Below are 25722 nucleotides of genomic sequence, written 5' to 3' on the forward strand. Positions count from 1 at the left end.
GATTGGAATCTCAGTGTGCTCTGCCCAATCCATAAAAAGGGAAACCCCACAATCTGCTCCAATTACCGTGAGATAAGTCTCCTCCGTATCGCATATAAGCCCATGTCGAGCAAAATGCCATGTACTATGCAAAAGCCCACCATCAACGAATTGATTGGAAATTATCAGTGTGGCTTTCGACTTTGAAAATATACAACAGACCAGATACTGACCAGGCGCCAAATTTTGGAGAAAACCCGTGAAAAGAGGATATACACATACCACCTTTTCGTCGATTTTAAGGCTGCTTTGGACAGCACGATAAGGGGAGCATTTATGCTGCCAAGTCTAAAAACACTCCACCTTTGAAAGTGTTCGATGCAGTACCCACCGGTGGAAGACCTTAGTCTATATTAAAAAAGTTGTCAAAATTAATTCATTTGTTAATTTTATGGTTTTTCAAGAACAAAATTAACATGAATTCGACATTGATTATTCGATCAAATTGTGAATAGATTGCAAGCACTCATGATCATGGAACATATGAACTAAGTTCATAAATTCTTAGTAAAAACACTTTAATTTTAATAAGAAAATTCATATAATTTCAGATGATTCGTCAACTTTATACTAGAATAACGAAAATAATTTTACTTCATCGATTGCAACCATTTTTGGTGCCGAACTATAGAAGGTCCAAGAAAATTCTCTAACTTTTGTTAATTATATTATATAGTAAATGTGGTTAAATTGGTTAAACACTTGTTGAGGTAACAGATTTCACATTGTCCATTTTAAGTTTTTTTAAACACAGATGTCACTCAATACTGTGGTCCACTGCACAAAGTTTTTTAGGTTATTTTGTATCATATTTAAGGCACTTTATATTAATTCTATTTCCGTATTGATAGCTAGTGATGTTTTCCTGTCTATTTTGGACTAATACAATTTCGTTTCGTTGTTGCCATACTAAAACCTTCATTTCAACGAAATTTAAATATTTTCTTCAAAGTGAATTTTTCAATTAGTAAATAGGTAAATTCATTTGTTTTCTATTATGAATTGTTATTACAAATTACATATATACATATATATTGGAACTCTTTTACACTTCTGCTGGTAAAATAACGTTAGACTTGTTAGAGCTTTGAATAATTTTACATTTCACGTATTAGTGGCAGCTCTATAGTTACCCATTATCGTCGGCAAATTTAGAAATATTTTTAATTTGGCGACAGCGACAATGCAAGCTACTGTTGCCGTGAAGTCGTGCTGATGTCTAAAGAACTATGTATGTCCATTAGAACGTGTGTATTTTAATATTTGACAGATGCTGGCTGTTGTGGTTACATCAAAAGTAGTTTTAGGTATCGAATAAACTTTATATTACACAATATAGTGTTTTATTTGACGACTGGCCCGCTCACATTCATTTCATTGGTATAAATCCCAAGAAAGTTTCAAAATCCTAATGTTAGGTATATGGGAGCTATAGAAAGTTATGACCCGATATTACCCATTTTTGTCGCAGAGACACATAATTAAAACACAAAAACGAAGCCGGATAATAGCTGGACGGTATCCATTGAAGAGTTACTGATGGATACGCACTTCCCAGATGTCGCAGATAATTATACTGCTGAGTATGCATAAGATACAGAAGTGGTGATAGATCCATTATTGCAATACAGTTTCAAGCCTTTTAAAACTCCGTGACCTGACGGTATATTACCGGCTCAATTGCAGAATTTCTTTAGCCACACAACGGGTTGATTAGAAATAATGATCAACAATACACTGCAACAATATCTACATATCTTCATAATGAAGGAAAGTGAAGATAATATAAATACATATCAAAAGCTGGCAAAAGCTCTCACATTAGTCGAAAGATTGTATATTAATTAGCCAATTCTAATAAAAACACTGGAAAGATTAATAGAAATTCACATAAGAAGCAAGTTAACTCCAGAAACATTGGCAGTTTCACAACATGTTTACTCCGAAGGAGTGAACAATACGCTCTTATAACATTTATTGATATAGAAGACACTTTCAATAACATTCAGCCTAAGGCCATACTCAGGGCGCTTAAAACTCTGAACGTCTCAGAATCAAACGTGAAATAGAAGAGATGCTTATCGGCAAGTTCATAATTTCAACGATGTTCAGACCTGTCCAAAGATGCACACCTAAAGGAGGCGCATTATAAAAAATTGTTAGGACTAGATACTGCCCATTTTGTGGCCTAGGCTGATGATGTGAAAGTTTCAGTGAGATGTAAATTTCCAAATTTATAATCAAGGTTAAATGAGATAAATCGGAGTCCATAGCACTTTCAATAATTAATAAGGGAGAAAGCAAGCTATCTAGGACTAATATAAGATAAGAAGCTATCATGCAAGCCATACTGGGATGCTAGAGTAAAGAAAACTGCTTTAGCACTGTATACCTACAAAATGATTACACCAAAATTGTAACTAACACCTCGTGTATCTGTTGGCTCTACATGGCTGTGGTAAGGCCGATTATGTCATATGGTAATTGGTCTCGTGGCCAGTAATGGAAAATAAATATGCAGTGAAGTACGGAAAGTTTACAAAAAGCAGCAATCATAGGGATTAGCAGCGGGAGCTGGGGTAATTCCTGGACATATTTCAGTCTATTTCACCACCAAGTTACACCATTTCCAACGTTATACACTCACTTAATTAAAGTAAAAAATTATATAAAGTCACTGAGGATCTCACCTTCGAATCTGGGGACTTTAAGAGTTATAGTAAATTTTTGAAATGGATTATGTCACATATACATGCTGCATTTGTGAAAATCTTTTTTCCAAAAACTTCAAAAAAGTTTTGATGTACCAATTTTCGTTAAAGTTACGGAGATATTTTTTTATTTACAAGTGGACGATACGCCTAATCCATGAGTGCAACTTTTTCCACCTTTTCCATGCAATTTCAACATAACTTTTTAATGGAGGTAGGCGATTTAGATGTTTTAATTCCTAAGGAGATATGTATATCCAAAAAACATATTAGTGGCGGGGCCACAACCACTTAAAAAATAAATGTCAGACAAATAAAAAATTCCACTTTCATAGCTTATAGTTGTAGCTCTTAATTGCCTTTCGGTTAACGCCATTTTGTGGGCAATAGTCCTATTTCACCCATCTGCAAGACCGACCTTTTTATGGTGCTAATATGCCAATTTTTACTCAAGTTACCACTCGTACAGACAGACAGCAAAAACTATTATACTATTTCCGAAAATGTTGTGAGAGTATAAAAACATATTGCTCATTTGACTGAAAATATGAATTAGCTTTAGTCAAATGGAATTCTACTGCCTTAGGTAGTTTTATTATGAATATTTAGATTGTTAAATTATGACATAAGTTAAACAATTAACTTCAGGTTTTGATTAATAACATAATTAGATAACATAATAACATAAAGAAAGCCACTCAGTTCAGATAAAGTCTGCTCTTTAATTAAAAATGGGTTTCCCTATTGATTCGAAAAAATGTGTAAGGAAAACATTGCGCTTTTGTTGGATTTTCTGTTGGCGTTATGTTATAGACAATGTCGACTGAGATATTTGACCATATTACAATGTGTAACATTTATACTATCGACAAAGTAATAATGTGAATAGATTTAAAACTTTATTTTATTTATCTATTTTGTCTATTTGAAATCTAGATAAATAAAAAAATAATAGAAGATTCATATTATTTGAATTTAGTTCTATAAAAAAAATTAAATTGCACCTGAAGATAACAGGCGTGTTTTATATGACCAGCATATTAAGCTATTAGCTTATTTTGTATGGAAGACTTAGCCAACATAATTATGTTGGCTTGTCATAAGCTATCATAACTTGTATATTGAACTAGAGGCATTGCCAGTTCAACGCTTTTTTTCATTCACAATAGTTATCCATATTTATTTTGACCATCCCGAATCTAATTGTGATTCCTTAAAAGGTCAGAATACGAGTATTATAGAAAAGCGGTAAACAAAAGGAAAGTCTGATTTATAAATTCAACCGTTATTTTTCAAATAAATTACATATCAGCTGAGAGATCTGGGCCGCATAGCCAACAAAATTCATTTTTAAGCGAATATATGTATGAAATAAGCTAAAGGCGTTTTATTTGTCCATGAATTAGGTATTAGCTTGTGGTGGTCAAATAAAACACGCCTAATATCGTTTGTAATATTTTGCCTAATAGGCAATACTGAATGCTATGTATATATTATAAGTTATAACAAGTAACATACCGAAATCATTCTTATTTAAAAGAGATTTTTGTTCCAAAGATTTTGGAATTCCTAAAAACATGTTTGGCATCGTAGGTCGTATATTATCTACTGAGTCATTAACTTCTTGGTGGGTAGCTAGGCGATCAAGAGGATATTCACTGCTACAGTTAGACTCTTCGTCTGCACTTTCATCATGTGTGGATTGTGTATCTGTGCGCTGAGAAAAATGTGTCAAAGATGATGATTAAAGTGAAAATATTACTTTTACCTGTAATTTTGAAGTTTTTTTTTCTTCTATAGATGATCCCGTATTTGTTTCACTGGCTTCTACGGCTCTATCGCAATCACTAAATAAATGTCTTCGTTCCCGAGATATTTGATGCTGTAAAATCGCTGGAAATTCTCCTTCTGAGAGAGCTCTTTCGGAATTAATGCCGTGTTGGGCACGGAATAAGTCCGCACTTTTAATACGTTTTTGAGGTGGTGGCGTTAGAATGTTTTTTCGATTACGATATGGATCGGCATTTTCCCTTTGGAGACAAGACTGATTTTCATAATTATATTAGATAATTTTCTAATGCTATATTTTTTTAATTTTGCATTTATATATGTTTTAATATATTTCAATGACAAAGTACACCAAATCTTGGATATCAAATTAAGAGACCTAATAATAATTATACATGGCAAATAAATACTAATGCATGTCAAATTTTGATAACGCTGGTAGGAAAATCATCATTGATAGAAATAATTACCCGATTAACGAAGAAATGTATTTCATCCAAATAGTCTTTTTTTCTTAGTGATCTCACAACATGTTGCGTAGTAGTAATCTGTAACTGTTGTTTGTGACACATAATACTAATCGAGATATGTACATAGCATAGAGTTATACATAACATAAGTTAACAATTTTAATTGTTTTGCATTTAAAAAAGTTGTTTCTAGCGTGTACAGGAAGTTAGCCCTTGGAATAAAGAACTGTCAATTGAAAATACGATCTGGCTTTTAACAAATGGACGGCGACAGGCGACATCTGTCAAATATTAAAATACATGCGTTTTTATGGGCATAGTTATTTAGATAACAGCACTTCACGGTAGCAGGCCACTAATATGTGAGATGTAAATTTATCCAAAGTTCTAACAAGTCAGTTATTTTACCACCGGAAGCGAAGCGTTTGCTACGACGCTGCCGTCTTTAAAATGTGTACGAAGCTCGCTTCAAGACTGCAAGGAAATTTCGCTGTCACTACGTCGTGAAGTTCAGTTGTACATGTGTTCAAAGCACTACATTATTCAAGACCTACATTTGTCTTTCTGAAGAGTGAATAGAATTTTCTGGCATTGCTTCTCACAAGTCAAATTGTTTACTTGATCGTGACTTATATCGTGTTCCAACCAAAATTTTAAGTGATTAGATTACTAGTTTTCAATGTTTCTGCTGTGATACTATAAAAATACAAATTATGAATGTTTGAACTAATTAGAATTTGATTTAAACGATAATATATAGCTGCCAGCAGCTACTATCTGTTAAAAAACACTCTTCGAGCTAGTTTTTCTATCCGGTTGAGGCTGTACATTTGTTTGACAGTTTTGGTGAATATCAGCTGTGATTAAAAAAACCAGAGTCGCACAGGGAGATTTCGTTTAAATCACCCCTGGATTAACGAGATTAACTAGTCTCATTTTTGTATGGCAAGAACTAAGCGGGAAAATCAATTAACAGGGTTCAATTATCCGAAGGAATTTAAACGTGCTTTTATATAATACGTATGCCAAGTCACAGCAAGATATTTCAATTTTAACTCAAGTTACAGCTTGCACGGACGGACGGACAGACGGACTCTACTTGTCACCTTGATTACTTTGGTATTATTAATTCTATATCCGACTCTTTTGGTTTTGGGTTTTACAAACAACCGATATGTGAACAAAACTATTATACTCTCTTAGCACCTTGTTGCGAGAGTGAATGAAATAAATAAATTGTGAGAGTATATTTGTAAGTCCTTACTTGTTTGATATAAAGATGTGACAACACTTTTCAGCTTTCAGCCTTATAAATAACGAAAGTATAAAAGTGTCGGTTACCTCCGAACTTATCTCTTCCTTAAATTATATATCGAGAAGAGTCCGGTTAATTGATCAATTAGCTTATATGTGAAAGGCTATTAAATACCTATAAAATCAATATGTACACATCTTTTTGAAAATTTTACGAATTTTTACAATTTGTAGTTTATAATACCATACTAATTTTTAGCGATCTATCATCCTTGGTCACAGCCGCCACTATGTATATACGGGATAATGTCAAAGGGCTGGATGCAGAAATTATAGAATACAAGAATACGACATTCGTTTACAGTTAGCCTTTTTGGAATTTAATTGCCTGTGACGTGACGTAATAACGACCCCACATGGTAGTACAAATCAATACAATAATATATATAATTTGAAATATGATCAATACAAATATACTAGATAACTTTGAAATAATGACTTACGCACAAAAGCTTCAGTTAGAAGCGAACATGCCTACTCTGATTAATTAATTTGTTTCGTAATTCGGAACGGATATATGCATAAATATGTTCGCAATATGTTTTAAATATTTTATCTTTTGTATTCAAAACGTTGTCAAGCATATTTGATCCGTTAGAGCATATTGATAACGAAAAAATTATAATTAAATTTAAGACAACCAAATCATTTATCATTACACTAACTTACTGCAGCAGATTTCGTTTCCTTATTAAAAGATGGGGTAAAAGAACTGATATTATAGCCGGCCACCAATGGGGATGTAATTGGTCGATCAGAAAATAGTTTGTATTTTGAAAAACCGGCAGCTTTTTCAGAAGTTTCTACGTCAGAGTCGTCTTTATCAAAATCCTTTCTATATGGCTTATTAATAATCATAGAATTATCCAAAGGTTTATTTTCCGAAAAATTAAATTCTGGAGAGCTGTAGTTATCGGAAACATCCGTCAATCCTCGTATCTGCAGCATATGTGCAGTTTTTAAGAAATCTTGTAACTGATCTTGTCTTACGTTTACTTCTCCATTGTACATGAAACTAGAACAACAAGAAAATAAGAAACAAAATATTAAATTATTAGATATTATAATATTTTTGGAACTGTAAATAATATATTGAAGAAATAGGAAATGTAGGGGATGTACGTAGGACAAATCTTAACATTTTCGTACATTTTATCTTGAGATATAATTAACTCACATATATTAAAATTAAATATATATGCTTAAATCATATATCTCATACATTTCGGAAGGTACAATATTTTTATTCTTATCTTATATATGGCCTTCGTACCTCACTTTATCGAACGCCTGGTCTATATCTAGAAATTTTGCTGAACAGTATTCTCTGTGCTCAATTGCTTTTCTTATTTCGTTATAGCGTTTTTAGACAGCCAAATAAATTGATTAATTTAAATTTTATTGAAAAACTCTTTTTGGCCTTTTATACTGCCGGTTACTCGATAAGCGATCAGCTGTTATACATTTTTTCTTGCTTTTAATAAGAAGTTAGTAAGTTTCATCAGCTAATTAATATTTTTCAGCATCGACATCTACCGTAGATATTTTTTATCAAAAAATTCAGCCAATCGCAGGCAAAGAACGTATAACGTAAGTCTTTAACGCAGAGTTGCATTTGATTTTTAAAATAAATGGTGATTTTATTTTGCATCGTATATCAATCTTAATAAGCGTTTAAATCGAGCAGAGGCGGGTAAATTGATCAATTAGCTCCTGTCTAAAAATGCTATTACTTTGCAAAGGAATTACTTTTCATTTCTAGTCAAGTTACCACTAAAGTACTTCAGTTGAAGTTGAGTAAGTGATTATAGCTTTAAATAATCCCATCTTTCAACAATCTCTCTTCCTAGATTTATTCTGCTATAAATATTAATGTGATTTTTATACTCTCGCAACAAAAGTTGCTAAAGAGAGGAGTATTATAGTTTTGTTCACATAACGGTTGTTTGTAACACCTACAACTAAACGAGTTAGATATAGGGTTATATATACCAAAGTGATCAGGGTGACGAGTAGATTTGAAATCCGGATGTCTGTCCGTCCGTCCGTCTGTGCAAGCTGTAACTTGAGTAAAAATTAAGATATCTTGACGAAACTTGGCACCATAAGAAGATCAAGTTCGAAAATGGGCGGAATCGGACCATTGCCACGCCCACAAAATGGCGAAAACCAAAAACACATAAAGTGTCATAACTAAGCCATAAATGAAGATATAAAAGTAAAATTTGGGATAAAGGATCACACTAGGAGGGGGCATATTTGGATGTAATTTTTTTGGGGAAGTGGGCGTGGCCCCACCCACAAATCGGATATTTGTATTTAACTCGCAAATCAATAAAGCTATATAAACCAAACTTTTTGCAGTCGGGTCTCTTACATACCCCACCACACACCATGAAAATAGTTGAAAGCGGATAATAACCACGCCCACCTCCCATACAAAGGTTAGGTTGAAAATTACTAAAAGTGGGTTAACTAACTAACGAAAAACGTCAGAAACACTAAATTTTGCAGAAGAAATAGCAGAAGGGAGCTGTACTCATATTTTTTTACAAAATGGAAAATGGGCGTGGCATCGCCCACTTATGGGTCAAAAACCATATCTCAGGAACTACTCGACCGATTCGAATGAAATTTGGTATATAATATTTTCTTGACACCCTGATAACACGGACAAAAAATGGACGAAATCGGTTTACAACCACTACTACTTTCCTTATAACTCAATTTTGAAATCCATCTTATTCCTTCACTTTATAATGTAAACATAAGGAACCAATGAAGATAACGGAATAAAACTTTACACAATTAGTGCATATCATCTCTGGCTTCACTTGTGAAAAAATTGTCGAAATCGTACCATAACTTTTCAGGGCCCCAGATATCGAACATGTTGAACTCAGCGCCTAAGGATAAATTTTAACCGAAAATATGGGTAAATCTCTCAGATATCTCAATTTAATTCAGAGGAAATTGTTTTCTTCTAATAGTGTGTCTCTGTTCCAAAAATTATTTAAATCGGGTCATAACATTTCCATATACCTCATTGTAGGTTTTTCAAAAATACGGTGAGCTTTATTCCGCATATATATATTGGTTAAATTTCTTCAATAAATTGCGAGAGTATAAAATGTTCGGTTGAACCCGAACTTAGCCTTTCCTTACTTGTTTATACCAATCTTAGCCTTCCTCGGTTCTTCGGGTCATATTGACCCGATTCTAAAGTTTAATCTATAATAAAAGTAGTAATATCTAATAGATTTCATAAGAGCTTCGTGACAATTATTAATTTTGCATTTATTGTAAATTAGTATTGTGAATTTATGGTGATGTCTGCTAAATTAAGGAAATACGCATTTTTTGCTCTTAGGATCCTGGGGTCATTTTGACCCGAGCATGAAAAAAATCCTCGGGTCAGAAATATCCGTCTTTGGTGAAGTACAATGCTTTGATTCAAACATACAGCTTCTAAGAACATATTTATTATTGTTGAATATCAATTATACCCAAGTCACTAAGCGATTCATTGTCGATGCTAATCTTAGAAATATTGTTTCTAAGTGGGTAGAATCATATTGCCATGTCGCCTTCTTACAAGCGTTGACAGTTTTTTGTTTCATTAGTTATTTGTACTCGTCGCGTTCGGTTGTTTTTTTTCAATGGCTCACAAATTGAGTGATTCCATGATTTCTCAATATAGTCTATAGTTGCAATCGTATGACAAGAAGGTGGCCTATAGCCATATTTCATAATATGATTGATATCTCATGTTTCAATGCTTACGTATTATTTTGTGATACCAATACTGATTGGAAACAGAAGAAGACAGTACAAAGACGTCTGTTTTTAGAAAACTGGGCCTGGAATTGGTCAATGACCACATTGAGCGTAGGAAAACTCTTCCTCGGACAAATGCATCGCTTGAATTAGTACAACGAGTGAAGACAGGTGTTACTGAGACAACAGCTACTTCCAGTGCACAGAGTTGTAATTCAAGAAAAAGGTGTAATGTATGTCCGTCATCAAAATATGTCGAAACATCGAAAATCTGTAAAAAATGTAAGAAACCCACATGTCCAAGACATTCGGAAATTATGTGCCTCTTATGTTGTCAAGAGTAACAAATGTCATAAATTGTGTATTTTTTATTTGAATAAATATATAACATAAATAATTCCAACTGTATTTAATTTATAAAAATAACACCGAGTTTTTTTAAATCGGGTCAATATGACCCGAAGACCTTAAGTATGCGTAGTATTTGAGGAACCGAGGAAGGTTAATGTAGCTATTTTTTACCATCTTTCCCATAAAATTTAGGGGTTCTGGTATTTTTCGTCAGTGGATTAACGCACGTTTTGTAGTTTTCAATATAAACCTTGTATGGAGGGTGGACGAAGTTATTATCCGATTTCACATACCATTTCCTTGTTATATGAGGTGCTCAAGTGAAATGTGTCTAGTAAGTTTGATTTATATAGCTTAAGTTATATGCGAGATATATACAAAAACCTATTTGGAGGCGGGCCATGCTTTCTTTAAAAAAAATTACATCCAAATACGTCCCCCTTTATTGTGATCCTCTGTACGGAAATTAATTGTTAAATAAAATTAATTAATTAATTTCTATAGCTTAGTTTTTACACTTTATAGTTTTTCGCTTATCGCCATTTTGTAGGCATGGTAATAGTTCAATTTCACCTATTTTGATAGGAAGGTTGCTCCTATAGTGGTGGTACAAATGTGTACCAAGTTTCATTGAGATATCTCAATTTTTACTCAAGTTCCGTTGCACGGGCAGACATCCGAATTTCAACTCGTCCCGTCATCCTAATCAATATGATATACAAAACCCTATATTTAACTCGTTTAGTTTTATGAGATACAAACAACCGTTATGTGAACAAAATTCTCTGTGTAATATGTTATGGGAGTATAACAAGTAAGGATGGATTAGTTCGAGTGGAAGTGAAGATTTGATACTTTAAAGAGTATGGGTGCTGGCAAGGTTGGTTGGTAATATTTTTATTAAAATCAATCTAACTGACACAGTCAATATTCTTAAATAATTACGAAATAAAGATTAAAATCAAAGATTGAAACAGGTACGTATGGATCCAACAATATTATGTACATTAGAAAAACCCATTTGCAGCGTAAGTTTTACTCCTTAAGTTGAGTACAAAATCTTAAAAGAAAATTGCATTCCATTTTATTATATAATTATAATAATTACAGCATGACACACTTGTGCAATTCGAGTTTGAAAATTGTATATGCTTAAAATTTACGTACATTATGGTTCTAGTATTAAACACTGATATAGGGAAAAAATATGTGAGATAGTGAGAAAACTTGTTCCCATCAAAAGAATTATAAATGTCAAGAGATACATTGATATATTAAGAAACAATTTAGTAAGCTTTAATTGTGGGGTCGATATCTGTTTCAACAAGATAATAAACGTATATTTTAAATATATACGTCACTACTAAAACTATATCACCAAAACTCTTAATATAACGAAGATAGATAAGATACAGTGCCTCAAATGTATAATTGACACTAAGTATTATATTTATAGGATTATTCAAATCCGATTTTTCGCTTCATTGGCAAAATTTCCAAACATTGTTGATGCAGAATTGTAGATTATTAAAAAAACCTTTAAAACTATTCATTGTTACTGACTATAAATTTGGTTACTTACTATTAATTTAACATTAAAAGAAAACGAAATCAACAAAATTCTAGTCAAACGCATAATTGGAACTAATGTAGATGACGAGTTATTGTTGTAAACGGCATTTGGTTACTAAGTGAATTCATGTTAATTCCAATGCAAAAGATCAAAATTGAAAGGGAGCAAAGAAAAAAAAAACAAGTAAGGTGTCACCGAACATTTTATACTCTCGCAATTTATTTAACTAACTTAGAATGACTTCTGAAACGCCATCATAATACTAAAACAGTAGTGGATTTGTTTTATATCAACATTTGTTAACATATTTGCAAATATTTGACTGTTACAAATACCATGGGAGAACTGATACATGCTTCAGGCTCAGATATTTATACCAAAGTGATCAGGGTGACGAGTAAAGTTCAAATCCGGTTGTCTGTCTGTCCGTCCGTCCATCTGTCCGACTGTTCGTCCGTGCAAGCTGTAACTTGAGTAAAAATTGAGATATCATAATGAAACTTGGACCACGCGAAATCGGACCACTGCCACGTCCACAAAATGGCGATAATCGAAAAGCTATAAAGAGCTATAACTAAGCCATAAATTAAGCTATTAAAGTGAATTTTTTTTTAGGAATTGGGCGTGGCACCGCCCCCTACTAAGTTTTTTATACATATCTCATAAACTACTAAAGCTATATCACGGAAACTTTCTAGAGTCTTTTCTTTTAGGTACTACCTTATATAGTCCAAAAATTGTTGAAATCGGATTATAACCACTCCCATCTCCCATACAAAGGTTATGTTGAAAACTACTAAAAATGCTTTAATACAGTAAGGAAAACCACAAGAAACCTTAAATTTCATTATAAAGATGGTACAGAAGAGCTGCACTCAAAATGGTATACAAAATTTTAAATTGAAATTAAACTACTTGACCAATTTCATTGGAATTCGGTTCATTATATCTTCTTGGCTTCCCAATTATATGTTATGAAAACAGTCCAAATCGGTTCAAAACCACGCCTACTTCCCATATACCAGACATTGAAGTCGATCTGAATCGTTTACTTTAATTATTTATAAAATAAGCACTAGTGCAGATATCGGAACAGAACTTTGCACAAATACTGCATTTATAGTATGGCATCGCCCTTCTAAAAATCGCTGTAAACTAACCATAAGTATTCAAGGCCCCATATATCGAATGTGGGAACCTCAGAGGTAAGTCTCTCAGATATTATATTTTTCTTCTAATAATATGTCTCCGTGTTAAAAATTAGTGAAATCGGGTCATAACTTCCCCTATCTCCCATGTACTTAATATTAGGGTTTTCAAACTTCCAATTGATTTTATACCACATATATATGCCGAATATGTGAGTCAAATGGAGAGAGGTACATTTGGCTTAAGCCTTATTTGTTTGTTTAATATCACTCGGGCTACAATCAGGCACGGTGGAGTGCAGCAGTAGGGAACATCCATTCTATAGGGTATAAAGGAATCGAATCCATTATTTGGACATTCTGAAACAAAATGTGAAGCAAAGTGCGGAGAAATTATAGATATCCGAAAATTTGATTTCTATCAGGACAACGATTCTAAGCATTATTTACACGTTGCGAAAATGTTTCTCATTCACAATTGTCCAACATACTACAAACACCGGCAGTGTCGCCAGATCTCAACATTATTGAGCTTACTTGCCCGTAAACTCTATAAATCCACTTTCATGTTCCACGATGTTTCCACGATGTTTAGAAGCACTAATTAAAGCAAAAGGTTTTGCTTCCAAGTATTAAAACTCTTATATTATACATATGTATATTAGGTCTACAACTTTGCTTCCGCCGTTTTCCAATAGATGTCTCTAGGGTCAAGCACTGGTCGATTAAATCGATTTTTTTCATATCGCTTTTGGACATTTATGACAACATTAACCCAACCAAATATTTGTAGAGTTTGCATCCCAAACTTATTATGTCACTTTTTGAGCCGAATTCTCGACATTTGCGGGAAATGTTGCTATTCTTTTTTAATTCCGGCTTAGGTTCATCGACATTTGTAACTTCGAAATTTATAACCGTTTTTATACAAAAAAAAACTTAAATTTTCAAAAAAAAAACGGCAGAGGCAAAGTTGTAGATCTAATATAAAGATAAATTATAAGTTTGAGAAGAATTTGGATGTTTTCTCTTTAATTTTACAAATATTTTTGAATAAAAGATCATAACATACATTGTTTCTACTGTTCTGCATGAAAACTATCCCATTGAAGAGAAAAATCTGCCTTTGAATAATCTTATACTTAGTTCACAATTATACCTTTGAGCCATTGTTTGTAATGATGTTCGCGGTTTCAGTTGGTTATATAAATCAATATATGAGCAATATTGATATTTCGAATTGATCTGATAAATTCGATAGAAATCAAAACCCTGCAACCCCAATATACACAGTCATTTGGACCTTTCTTTATGCCGTGGGTTTTAAGTCAATATGTCTGAAATTCGTCCAGACATTAGTTTACCCCTTTATACATATAACAACTATAATATTTAAATTTTCCGTCCTTTTGAAAATGAAGTAAAAATTAAGATATCTTGGCGAAACTTGGTACACATGTTTTTTGAGACCGTGAGAGCGTTTCTATTGAAAATGGTCGAATACAGACCACTGCCACGCCCCCCAAAATGGTGGAAAACGAAAACACATAAAGTGTCAGAACTAAGCCATAAAAAGTTAAAAAAAATTTGGTACAATTTGGTTCGCACTAGGAAGGGGCATATTTGGATGTAATTTTTTGGGGAAGTGGGCCCCAAATAGGTTTTTTGTGTATAAGTCGCAAATTAATAAAGCTATATAAATCAAATTTTCTGCAGTCGTTTCCCTTACGTACCCCATCACACACATAAAATAGTTGATATCGGATATTAACCACGCCAACCTCCCATACCTAGCTTAGGTTGAAAATTACTAAAATAACTCACTAACGAAAAACATCAGAAACACTAAAGGAAGCAGCACTCAGATTTTTTTTACAAAATTAAAAATGGGCGTGGCGTCGCCCACTTATGTTTCAAAAACTATATCTCAGAAAGTACTCGACCGATTCTAATGAACTTCCGTATATAATATTTTCCCGACACGTGTGGACAATGGGTGAAGAAGGTTCATAACCACGACTACTTTCCATATAACTCAATTTTGAATTCCATCTGATTAATTCACTTTATAATGTATACATAGGAGCCGATGAAGATAGCGGAATAAAATTTTACACAAATACTGTATGTGTGCTAAGGCATCACTTGTGAAAAAATTGTCGAAAACGGACTATAATTTTTCAAATTGCCGGATATCGTATATGAAGTACTCAGTGCCTTATGGTAATTTTACACCGAAAATATCGACAAATCTCTCAGAAATCTTAATTTATTTCAGAGGGAATCATTTTCTTCTAATAGTGTCTCTGTACCAAAAAAATGTTAAAATCGGGTCATAACTTCCCGTAGCTCCCATATACCTAATTATAGGTTTTTAAAATTCGAAATTAAATGAGCAGATAATCTTTGACATAATGTGTGTTGGTGGTGAAAATTAGTGAAATCATCATCAGCACTCATATACTATATATGATAATTTTCGTTATTCCAGTGGACTTCATGCCGAATATATGGATCAAGTTATGTGTTATCTCAATCAAATTACATCAATAAATTACGATGGTACAAAATATTGGGTTGCCCCCGAACTTAGCCTTTCCTTACTTGTTTTATTAGAAATCTTTGATAACACAGGGGAATATTTCCATGCCAAACCGTTGTTGAAAAGGAAAAAGTATGATGTTTATTTTTGGCAGTACCTATTAATAGTAGTAAGTTGAGATTAATGATTATTGATTATAATTTAAATACCTTAGTAGACATTCCATATTATCCGACTGAACATCTCGTAATATTACGATGGGGTGTTTGCAGGGGTTTGATTTTAATAATTTACGAAAATAGGGACTGCAGGCACTGAGTACAACTCGATGAGCAGAAAATGATCGCTGGTCACAAGATAGTGTTACATCCACAAAGTCTTCCTCATCTCGCAAGCGTTGAAAACAGTTAACTATAGATGATTGAAACTCGCTCCATTTCAAAGCATAGAGTTGATGATGTTGTTCATGAATAGTTAATTTTTGCGATAAAGAGATCTGCTCCTTTTTTTCAACTGGTATTATATTTTGCGTTATTGAGGACATTATTATATTTCGCTTTTTCACATTAAATTCTTTAAGTCCGAGTTTTGAAGTCCTGGTTGAATTCTAAAATTGAAAAATGTCAATATATGACATGCACTTTAGTGAGGTATATTGCATACCAAATGTATTTACATATGTAGCTTATGCTATGTAGTTATATAGTAATATATATAAATACGTATATATATATATATCTATATATACATTAAGGAAAGATGAGAAGAACAGTTCAAATTTATTTATTGTAATTAGTAGTTGTAATAATTTGATGTGATAAATTATAGTTTAGTTTTGGACTGACACCGAAGAAGCGTGTTTCATTCAAGAATATTATTGGCGACGAAAAAACCCTGTAAAGAATAATATTTTTGACCAGAGTAAAATTTAAAAATTCTTATTACATATATTAATAAATAAATAATAAAAAAATACCTAAATTTGTTTAATTTATAGATTTTTTACTTTCAAAAAAATTGAAATATATTTAGAGATTAAAAAATTGGAACAGTGATGAAAAACATTTTTACAAAAGTTTTAAAAAACTTAAAAAGAATATAAAAACTAAACATTTTCAAAGCAGTGAAATAAAATAAAACATGTAAGGAAGGGCTAAGTTCGGATGTAACTAATATTTTACTCTCGCAATTTATTTATTTAATTTTATTAATATAACACACAATTTGACTCACATATTCGGCATATATATGGTGTAAAGTTCATTGAAAACCCTAATATTAGGTATATGGGAGATAGGAGAAGTTATGACTGGATTTCACTAATTTTTAACACGGAGACATATTATTAAAAGAAAAATATTCCCCCCCGACTTTCTTCAAAATATATGGGAGACGTGCCTATATTGTCGGTAAAAAATTTATTCGAAGCTCTGAGGTCCTCATGTTCGATATATGGGGCTTTGAATACTTATGGTCCGATGTCAGCAATTTTAGAAGGTCGATGGCACACTATAAATACAGTATTTGTGCAAAGTTCTGTTCCAATATCTTCACTAGTGCTTATTTTATAAATAATTAAAGTAAACGACTCAGATCGACTTCAATGTCTGGTATATGGGAAGTAGGCGTGGTTGTGAACCGATTTGGACTGTTTTCATAACATATCATTGGGAAGCCAAGAAGATATAATGAACCGAATTCCATTTACATTGGTCTGGTAGTTTCGGAGATATGGTTTTTGACCCATAAGTGGGCGGAACCATGCCCATTTAAAATTGTGTATACCATTTTGAGTGCAGCTCTTCTGTACCATCTTTATAATGAAATTTAAGGTTTCTGGTGATTTTCCTTACTGTACTAAAGCATTTGTGGTAGTTTTCAACAAAACTTTTAAATGGGAAGAGGGCGTGGTTATAATCCGATTTCCTCAATTTTTGGACTGTATAAGGAAGTGCGTGAAGAAAACGACTCCTGAGACTTTTTTTGATATAGCTTTAGGATGTCTACAAAATACTTATGCACCTTCCTAGAGCAATCCTTTATACCAAATTATAACTTGAGTAAAAATTAAGATATCTTGATGAAACTTGGCACCATAGGAAGGTTACTTTCGAAGATGGGCAAAATCGGTCTACAGCCACGGCCACAAAATGGCGAAAACCGAAAACACATAAAGTATCATAACTAAGCCAATAAAGTGACAAGGGTCGCACTATGAAGCGGCATATTTGGATGTCATTTTTTTGGGGAAGTGGGCGTGGCCCCGCCCCCAAATAGATTTTTTGTACATATATCGCAAACCAATAAAGCTATATAAACCAAACTGCAGTCGTTTCTCTTAGCCACTTCTTAATACAGTCCAAAAATTAAAGAAACCGGTTAATAACCTCGCCCACCTCCCATACAAAGCTTAGGTTGAAAATTACTAAAAGTGCATTAACTTACCAACGAAACACGTCAGAAACACTAAATTTTACAAAATAAATACCAGAAAGAAGCTGCACTCAGATTTTTTTTTTATAAAATGGGTCAGAAACCATGTCTCAGGAACTACTCGACAGATTTCAATGGAATTCGGTATATAATAATTTCTTGACACCCTGATGACACGTGTGGAAAATGGATGAATTCGGTTCACAACTACGACAACTTCCCATATAACTTAATTTTGAATTCCATCTTATTCCTTCACTTTATAAGATATACAAAAGGAACCAATGAAGATAGCGAAATAAAAGTTTACAGAAATACTGTATATGATCAGTGGCATCACTTGAGAAAAAATTGTCAATGCCCCGGATATCGAATATGAAAAACTCAGTGCCTTATGGTATTTTTTCACCCAAAATATCGGTAAATTTCTCAGATATCTTAATTTAATTCAGAGAAAATCTTTTCTTCTAATAGTGTATCTCTGTATCAGAAATGGTTAAAATCAGGTCATAATTTCCCCTAGCTCTCATATAGCTAATTATAGGATTTTCAAAAATACGATGGGCTTAATAGCTTATAAATCGAGTAATATATGAAATATCTTAGCCAAATTAAATGAGCATATAATCTTAGATATAATGTTTGTTGGTGATGAAAATGAGTTTAATCGGGTCAGGAATAACCTCAGCCTATATACCATATATGATGATTTTCGTTTTTCTATTGGACTTTATACCGAATATATGAGTCAAATTGTGTGCTATCTTAATGAAAATATAGCATAAATTGCGAGAGTGTAAAATGTTCGGTTGCACCCGAACTTAGCCTTTCCTTACTTGTTTTAAATGAAAAACACTTATTGTGACATAACTATAATAGTTAGACATATGCTTTCGCGATATTTTTATAATCTCGCAACAATGTTGATAAAGAGGGTATTATAGATTTGTTCACATAACGGTTGGTTGTAGATCCAAAAACTAAACGAGTTAGATATAGGGTTAGGTATATCAAAATGATCAGGGTGAAGAGGAAAGTTCAAATCCGGCTGTCTCTCTGTCCGTCCGTCCGTGCAAGCTGTAACTTGAGTAAAAATTTAGATATCTTAATGAAACTTTGAACACGTATTTCTTGGCACCATAAGAAGGTTAAGTTCGTAAGGCGTAAGGCTAAGACGTAATCGGACCACTGCCACGCTCACAAAATGGCAATAACCAACCAACCAGATACCTTAAATTTCATTATAAAGATGGTACAGAAGATCTGCACTCAAAATAGTATACAAAATTTTAAATGGACGTGGTTCTGCCCACTTATGGGCCAAAAACATTTCTCCGAAACTACTTGACCAATTTCAATGAAATTTGGTTCGTAAAATCTTCCTGGCTTCCCAATGATATGTTATGAAAATTGTCCAAATCGGTAAACAAACACGCTTACTTCCCATATACAAGAGTTTTGAGGTCTATCTAAATTGTTTACTTTGCAATATATAAAGTAAGAACTATTGAAGATATTGGAACAGGTCTTTGCACAAATTTTGCAATTATAGTATAGCATCGCCCTTCCAAAAATCGCAGAAAACGGGCCATAAGTATTCCCATATATCGAACATGAGGACCTTAGATCTTCGAATCCGATAATTTAGGTAAGCCCTTCAGATATTTTGAAGAAATTCAGAGGGAATATTTTTCTTATAATAATATGCCTCCGTGCCAAAAATTTGTGAAATCGGGTCATAACTTCCCCTAGCTCCTATACCTAATATTAGAGTTTTCAAACTTTCAATGAACTTCATACCATTATGCCGAATATGTGTGTCAAATTATGTGTTATATAATATTAATAAAATTAAAAAAATAAATTGCGAGAGTATAAAATGCTCGGTGACACCCGAACTTAGCCCTTCCTTACTTGTTTTTTTTTTTTTTTTTGATATTGATATGTTATTTAATATTGTACTGTCATCAATAGTTTCCGCAGCGCATGCGACGAATGATGTTATGGGCACTTGTTTACACTTTGGATTATGTTAGCTAAGTTTTAATAAGGATCCATAATCCATTCGAGCAATAAATATAGCCTATGTTCCTCAGGGTGGATGTTGCTTTCCAATAGTGAGAGAATTTTCGGCACAGTAGTTTTTGAGTTTATTCATTACAAACATACATACTCATACAAATCTTTCATCTTTATAATAGCAGTATATCTATATCTATACTAATTATATAAAATCGCTTATATGATAAATGTTTGTAACGGCTAATCTCCTAAAGTTCTGAAGCGATTTTTATATTTTTTTTTTTAATAAAGCATTTGCTCTAGGCTCGCGCGTGGCATACTTATTTTTTTAATTTTCCGAAATCAAATCCTTTTTTTTCGGGTTGAAGTTTTTGAAAAACCAAAAATATTGCAAGGTTTTTTCGTTCACCGAACGCAGTCTACAGCGAAGCGCGCTTTGTGTGTGTGCGTGTGCCCTTTATCGTTTGCGGCACGCACTCTCTCTCTTCCATCTCTGCACATCTTTCCTGCATAACGTAATGAAGTAAAGTACATACATATGTATGCACTCTCTCTCTTCCATCTCTCGCATCTTTTACTACATAACTTATTGAAGTAAAGTACAAAGCAAAAAAGTTTGCATATATAAATGATCGCAGAACAAGTGAAATAACGCTAAACAGCACAATCAAATGCTCGCATAAATTGCCGTATGTATGCATGTATGTAGATATGTAAATACAGTGTCAACTATATTTACTCTGTTTAACAGTCACTTATTTTGCAGCAACACACCGTTTCTTGAATTGCTTTTCTTATTGTCTTTGTACTTTTTTGTAACAAAACACATTGAAAATAAAAACAGAACGCTCTCCGTAAGGAACATCCAAAAACCAATAAAATCAAATATTAAGATGTAATGTGGTTTTCATGTGTGTCTGCGAAATACTTGCTGGTTTCTTCTAACTTTATTGTATTTATGATCGTATTCTGCAAAGGGTAGAGTAAAATTGGAAATGTATTGTCTTTAATGGTTAATAATAAATAACTATATTTATAATAATATAATATAATATTAATAATAAATATATTTTATATATAATTTTTACAATAAAAGCTTTCAGAGATGCCAAAAGCAAAATCTCAATTATTTAGATCTTCATCAAATAGACGGCAAATTCAGCTAAGACGAAATGAGACGGTCGACGAGAGTGCAAATCACGTAGAGAATGTAAGGTTGCAAATGATGCAGAATAGACAAGGGGCGATTGCTTTCAAATCAGCGTTTAACTATAGACAGGATTGTAATTATTTGGACCATTCCCTTTTATTCATTGGTCGAATGAATGGCATTTGCAATTTTTGTAAGGCTAAAAAGTGGGTGAAAGAGGCACCAGGTATGTGTTGTAGCAAGAGCCATGTAAAACTAATAGATATAGGTGAGCCTCCGCAGACAATCAAAGCGCTGCTTACAGGCGAGCATCAGTCGTCCGTTCACTTTAAAAAAAAATATAAGAAAATACAATGGTTGTTTCGCTATGACTTCGTTTGGTGGTAATGAAGTTAGGGCGGGTAATTTCATGCTAACGTTTAAAATACATGGACAAGTTTACTACGTTATTGGGAGTTTATTGCCAGCGCCGAACACAACACCAAAATTTTAGGAAGGGTATACACAATTACTCAGAATGCTTCTACCTTAGACTATTGCTGCATCATGTTCGAGGACCGACATCTTTCACTGATTTACGGCGTGTAGATGGTCAACTATATTCAACATATCAGCATGCCAAGCACGACAATTGCTACAGGACGATAGCCACTGGAAGAATACATTGTTTGATGCCACCATTTCCGATAGCGCATGCAAAATGCGAGAGCTTTTTGCGATAATGCTTATTTATTGCGAAATTTCTGATCCGGAAGGATTATGGAATTTATTCTGCAAAGATTTATGTGCAGATATTTTACATAACATGCGCGAGAGTAGTAATGATCCTGAGATGGAGTTTACTGATGACATTTTTAATACTAATTTTACTTGAGAATTTAGTTTTTTCTTACGGAGAAAAACACCTAAATGATTTCGGTTTGCCTGAACCAAATCGAAGTAACTCAAACCACATTTGTTACACGCGGGAAACAACGTATAATACCCATGAGCTATAGCAATTTTTACTAGCAAATGAACCAAAGCTAACGTCAGAATACTTCAGAAAGCATCGCTAATAATATGGGACGAGTGCACAATGTCTCATAAGTGTCATATCGATGCGGTCGATATAACTCTTAAAGATTTAAAATCTGCGCATGCGGCAATGGGTGGAGTTATATTCGTATTCACAGGAGACTTTAGAATTGTGGTCTCATGTACTCAAATTAAAATTGACTGCCAATATTCGAATAAATCTTTGTGGAGCTGGACCATCCAATCGGTTTGCAGAGTTCCTACATAAAATAGGTAACGGTTGCAAATCTGTCACCAAAGATGGTTCTGTAATAATGCCAGATATTGCAGGAACCCGTGTTAGAGCAGTTGACTAACTTATTGATAACGTGTATCCAGATATTATTAATTTGCACCACAAGGACTCTAAGTGGTTATATGAGCGAGCTATAATTACTTCGACGAATTCCGCTGCAGACGAAATTAACAAAGCCGTTTGTCAAAGAATATTATCAGAATATAAAATTTACAATTCTTTTGACACAGTGACAGATGAAGGAGACGTTGTTCACAATCCAACGGAGTTTCTTAACTCTCCTAATCCCTCGGGACTACCTCCATTTCAACTAGAACTTAAAATTGGATACCAATGATACCTACAGATCTTCCATTTAGTTTCAAAAGAATACAGTTCCCCGTTAAGACGTGTTTTGCGATTACCATTAATAAGTCCCAAGGGCAAACATTTAATACTGTTGGCATAGATCTTCGAAACGAAGTATTTTCTCACGGTCAATTATATATGGTTCTGTCACGAATTGGTTCCCCGCAAAACCAAACTGTTCTCATTTCTGGCAATGGAAATAAAACAAAAAATGTTGTATTGACTGAAGTTTATAATAATTAAAATATATCCTTTTTGGTTATTGTTCCAAAATACATCAATTATAGTATACCTTATTTCATATCTTGAATTAATATTTACTCTATACAATCCTATTTCTTTTATGTAAGAGTTTTGAATTGTTACCTTTTTGTTATCTATTTTAAATTTTTCTGTAAAAAAGAATTTAATAAACAATTTATTTATAACGTTAATGAATTTAAAAGTGTTTGCAATTAATTCAAATATGGGTAGTAAATATTTGTAAGATACACATTATACTCATGTATGTGTGTTTACATGTACGAATAAAGGAATTCTTTTATTTGAATTTTAAACTACATTAAATGCTTTCCAATACCCTCATCGTTTCAGTTTTTGCGGCGTAACAAAGTACGCCGGGTATTTGCTAGTATTATATACATATATTCGTTTAGACATTACATATATAAGCATGAAGTTAATTACATTTTAAGAATTTTCAATTATATTAATACTTACTTATTAAAAGTCGATGCGAATACCTTGAAAATAAGCAGATTTAATCTGGTGTTAACTTGTATAAAACATAAAAATTTTTGATGGCAACGATCCAAATCAATTGCCAGATTTTATAGAATATATAAAGTAAGCACTATTGTTGGGAAGCTATACTACCTGTGATGAACATAGGCTATATTAAATTCAAAAAAAGTTAGGGATCCATACCAAAACTCCAATAATGTAACCCAAGGTGTGAAAATATTACCAAAAAAACCTTCTTAAATCTCGGGCGCTGCGAAATCTATTGGTTATAGAACAAAATAACGTACTACAAATTTGCAGATCATATAATTATCTACCAAAAATTTCGCGACAGCATACATATGTCTAACTATTATAGTTTTGTCACAATAAGTGTCTTTATCATTTTAAACAATATATATAAATGTCACCGGTATAACCGTTTTTTATTTATACTTTGGAAATAGTCAACAAATAAGAGTGCATCAATACCATCATTCAACTTTATGAATTATTCAATTTAGACATTCCATTCAAAAGATATCACAAGTTTAAAATTGTAACATATTTGCATGGCCGCCGCTCAAGCTGCTAGGTTAGGCGGCACCATAACGGGGCAACTCGATAGGCAAAAGTTTATAGCATATTAACTGTCAAATCGATAGCTTATTGTTATTTATTCGAACTACTGCATTTTAAATATAAAAATATTTTATCATTTTATATGATTACGGATTTCAATAATTTTTCCAGAATATTCATTCATCTATTTGAGGGTACTAACTTCAATAACAAATATCTACATGTACATTTGCCAACAATTATCTTTAGAATATTAACTAACATATTTACATACCTACCTACATGTCACTAGAGTTTTTGTTTTGAATCTCACAACGCTAAATTACAATTTAACTAAAAAACATGAACACATCACACGTTGTCACTCTGAATATTTTGGAAAAATGAAACATGATCAAAACGAAACATTTAGTCTTTTCAAAACTAAATCCATCTTATTTTAATTATTTCAGTAAATAATACTTTGTACAGTTTGACTATTCAAACAGTTTAATGACTCGAGTAGTTCTTATAATTTTTCAATTACATTTTTATAGGTATTAAGCAAAATAGTACTTTGTACAAAGAAAGTTAAATTTGTTTTCATTTTGAAAAGCTCAAATGATCTACATTGCACGACAATCGATTATCGAGCGATCGCAGCAGCTTGCTGAACAAAATTTCAGAACCTCCAAATACGCGCTCTAGAATCGAGTACGAAACGTGTGCAGCGGCATGAAGAGCAAAATATTAGCTCGCCTTATAATCGAGCTCTGATCGTTCACAACACCTTCATAATCGAAGAGAATGACAACAGACAGCTCAATACAAAAAAATAAAATTTCGTGTTCGAATTTTCTTCATTTCACTATTTTTTAATGACCCCACGCATAAAAGAGGAAGTTCATACATACATATGTATGGGAGAGTGTGTATGTTTTATTTTGGCGAGAAATGTTCTAGTAGGGTACAATCGAAAACTGTTATTATAAAATAAACAAAATTGCAAATAGGATCCATAACAGAAATTTAACATATGGCGATAACACGTATTCAACAGAAGAAATTAATAGAATTGTTCTTAAAACATTTAGAGACCATCTTTGGATCCAACCCGCACCATTATTATTTGGAAAAATCCTATCACTTTAGAAGATGCTTTCAAAATTATAGTAGACTATTTTAACACAATAGTTAAATTCAGCAACGACCATAAAAATGTAAACACTCCAATTAACCAATTCCCAAATTATTCGAACAGTATTATGTAGATACAAACCACAATTTTATATAATATAATATATATGTAATAGAGGAAACAATAATTCAATTAGACCTTATTCTACCACTGTTGAACATATTCATAACCCACCATATCAAAACCAACGATTTTTCAATAACCCTAAACATAATAACATAAGTAAAAAACAAACCAGGCGATCAAACAGTTCACAAAGAAA

At 32.8% G+C, this 25722-nt stretch overlaps 1 protein-coding gene across 9 annotated transcripts in view; it reads right to left on the reverse strand.

The window, feature by feature from the left end:
* The window catches only part of LOC105219656 (protein abrupt), a 93194-nt gene that overhangs the window by 50463 nt on the left and 17009 nt on the right, over positions 1 to 25722 (reverse strand). For 5 of the 9 annotated variants that reach the window (XM_011195941.3, XM_054226848.1, XM_054226849.1 and 2 more), the window contains exons 2-5: positions 15923 to 16320; positions 6992 to 7337; positions 4519 to 4794; positions 4269 to 4467 (exon numbers count right to left, since the gene is read on the reverse strand). In XM_011195941.3, coding sequence (XP_011194243.2) covers positions 4269 to 4467; positions 4519 to 4794; positions 6992 to 7337; positions 15923 to 16257 — 1156 coding nt within the window. In that variant the 5' untranslated portion in view covers positions 16258 to 16320. Of the gene's footprint in view, positions 1 to 4268; positions 4468 to 4518; positions 4795 to 6991; positions 7338 to 15775; positions 15871 to 15922; positions 16321 to 25722 lie in introns of those variants that run through there. The other 4 variants (XM_054226851.1, XM_054226852.1, XM_054226854.1 and 1 more) reach the window with 2 other exon arrangements.

This window comes from Zeugodacus cucurbitae, chromosome 3 (assembly GCF_028554725.1).
Source record: "Zeugodacus cucurbitae isolate PBARC_wt_2022May chromosome 3, idZeuCucr1.2, whole genome shotgun sequence".
NCBI classification, from domain to species: domain Eukaryota; kingdom Metazoa; phylum Arthropoda; class Insecta; order Diptera; family Tephritidae; genus Zeugodacus; species Zeugodacus cucurbitae.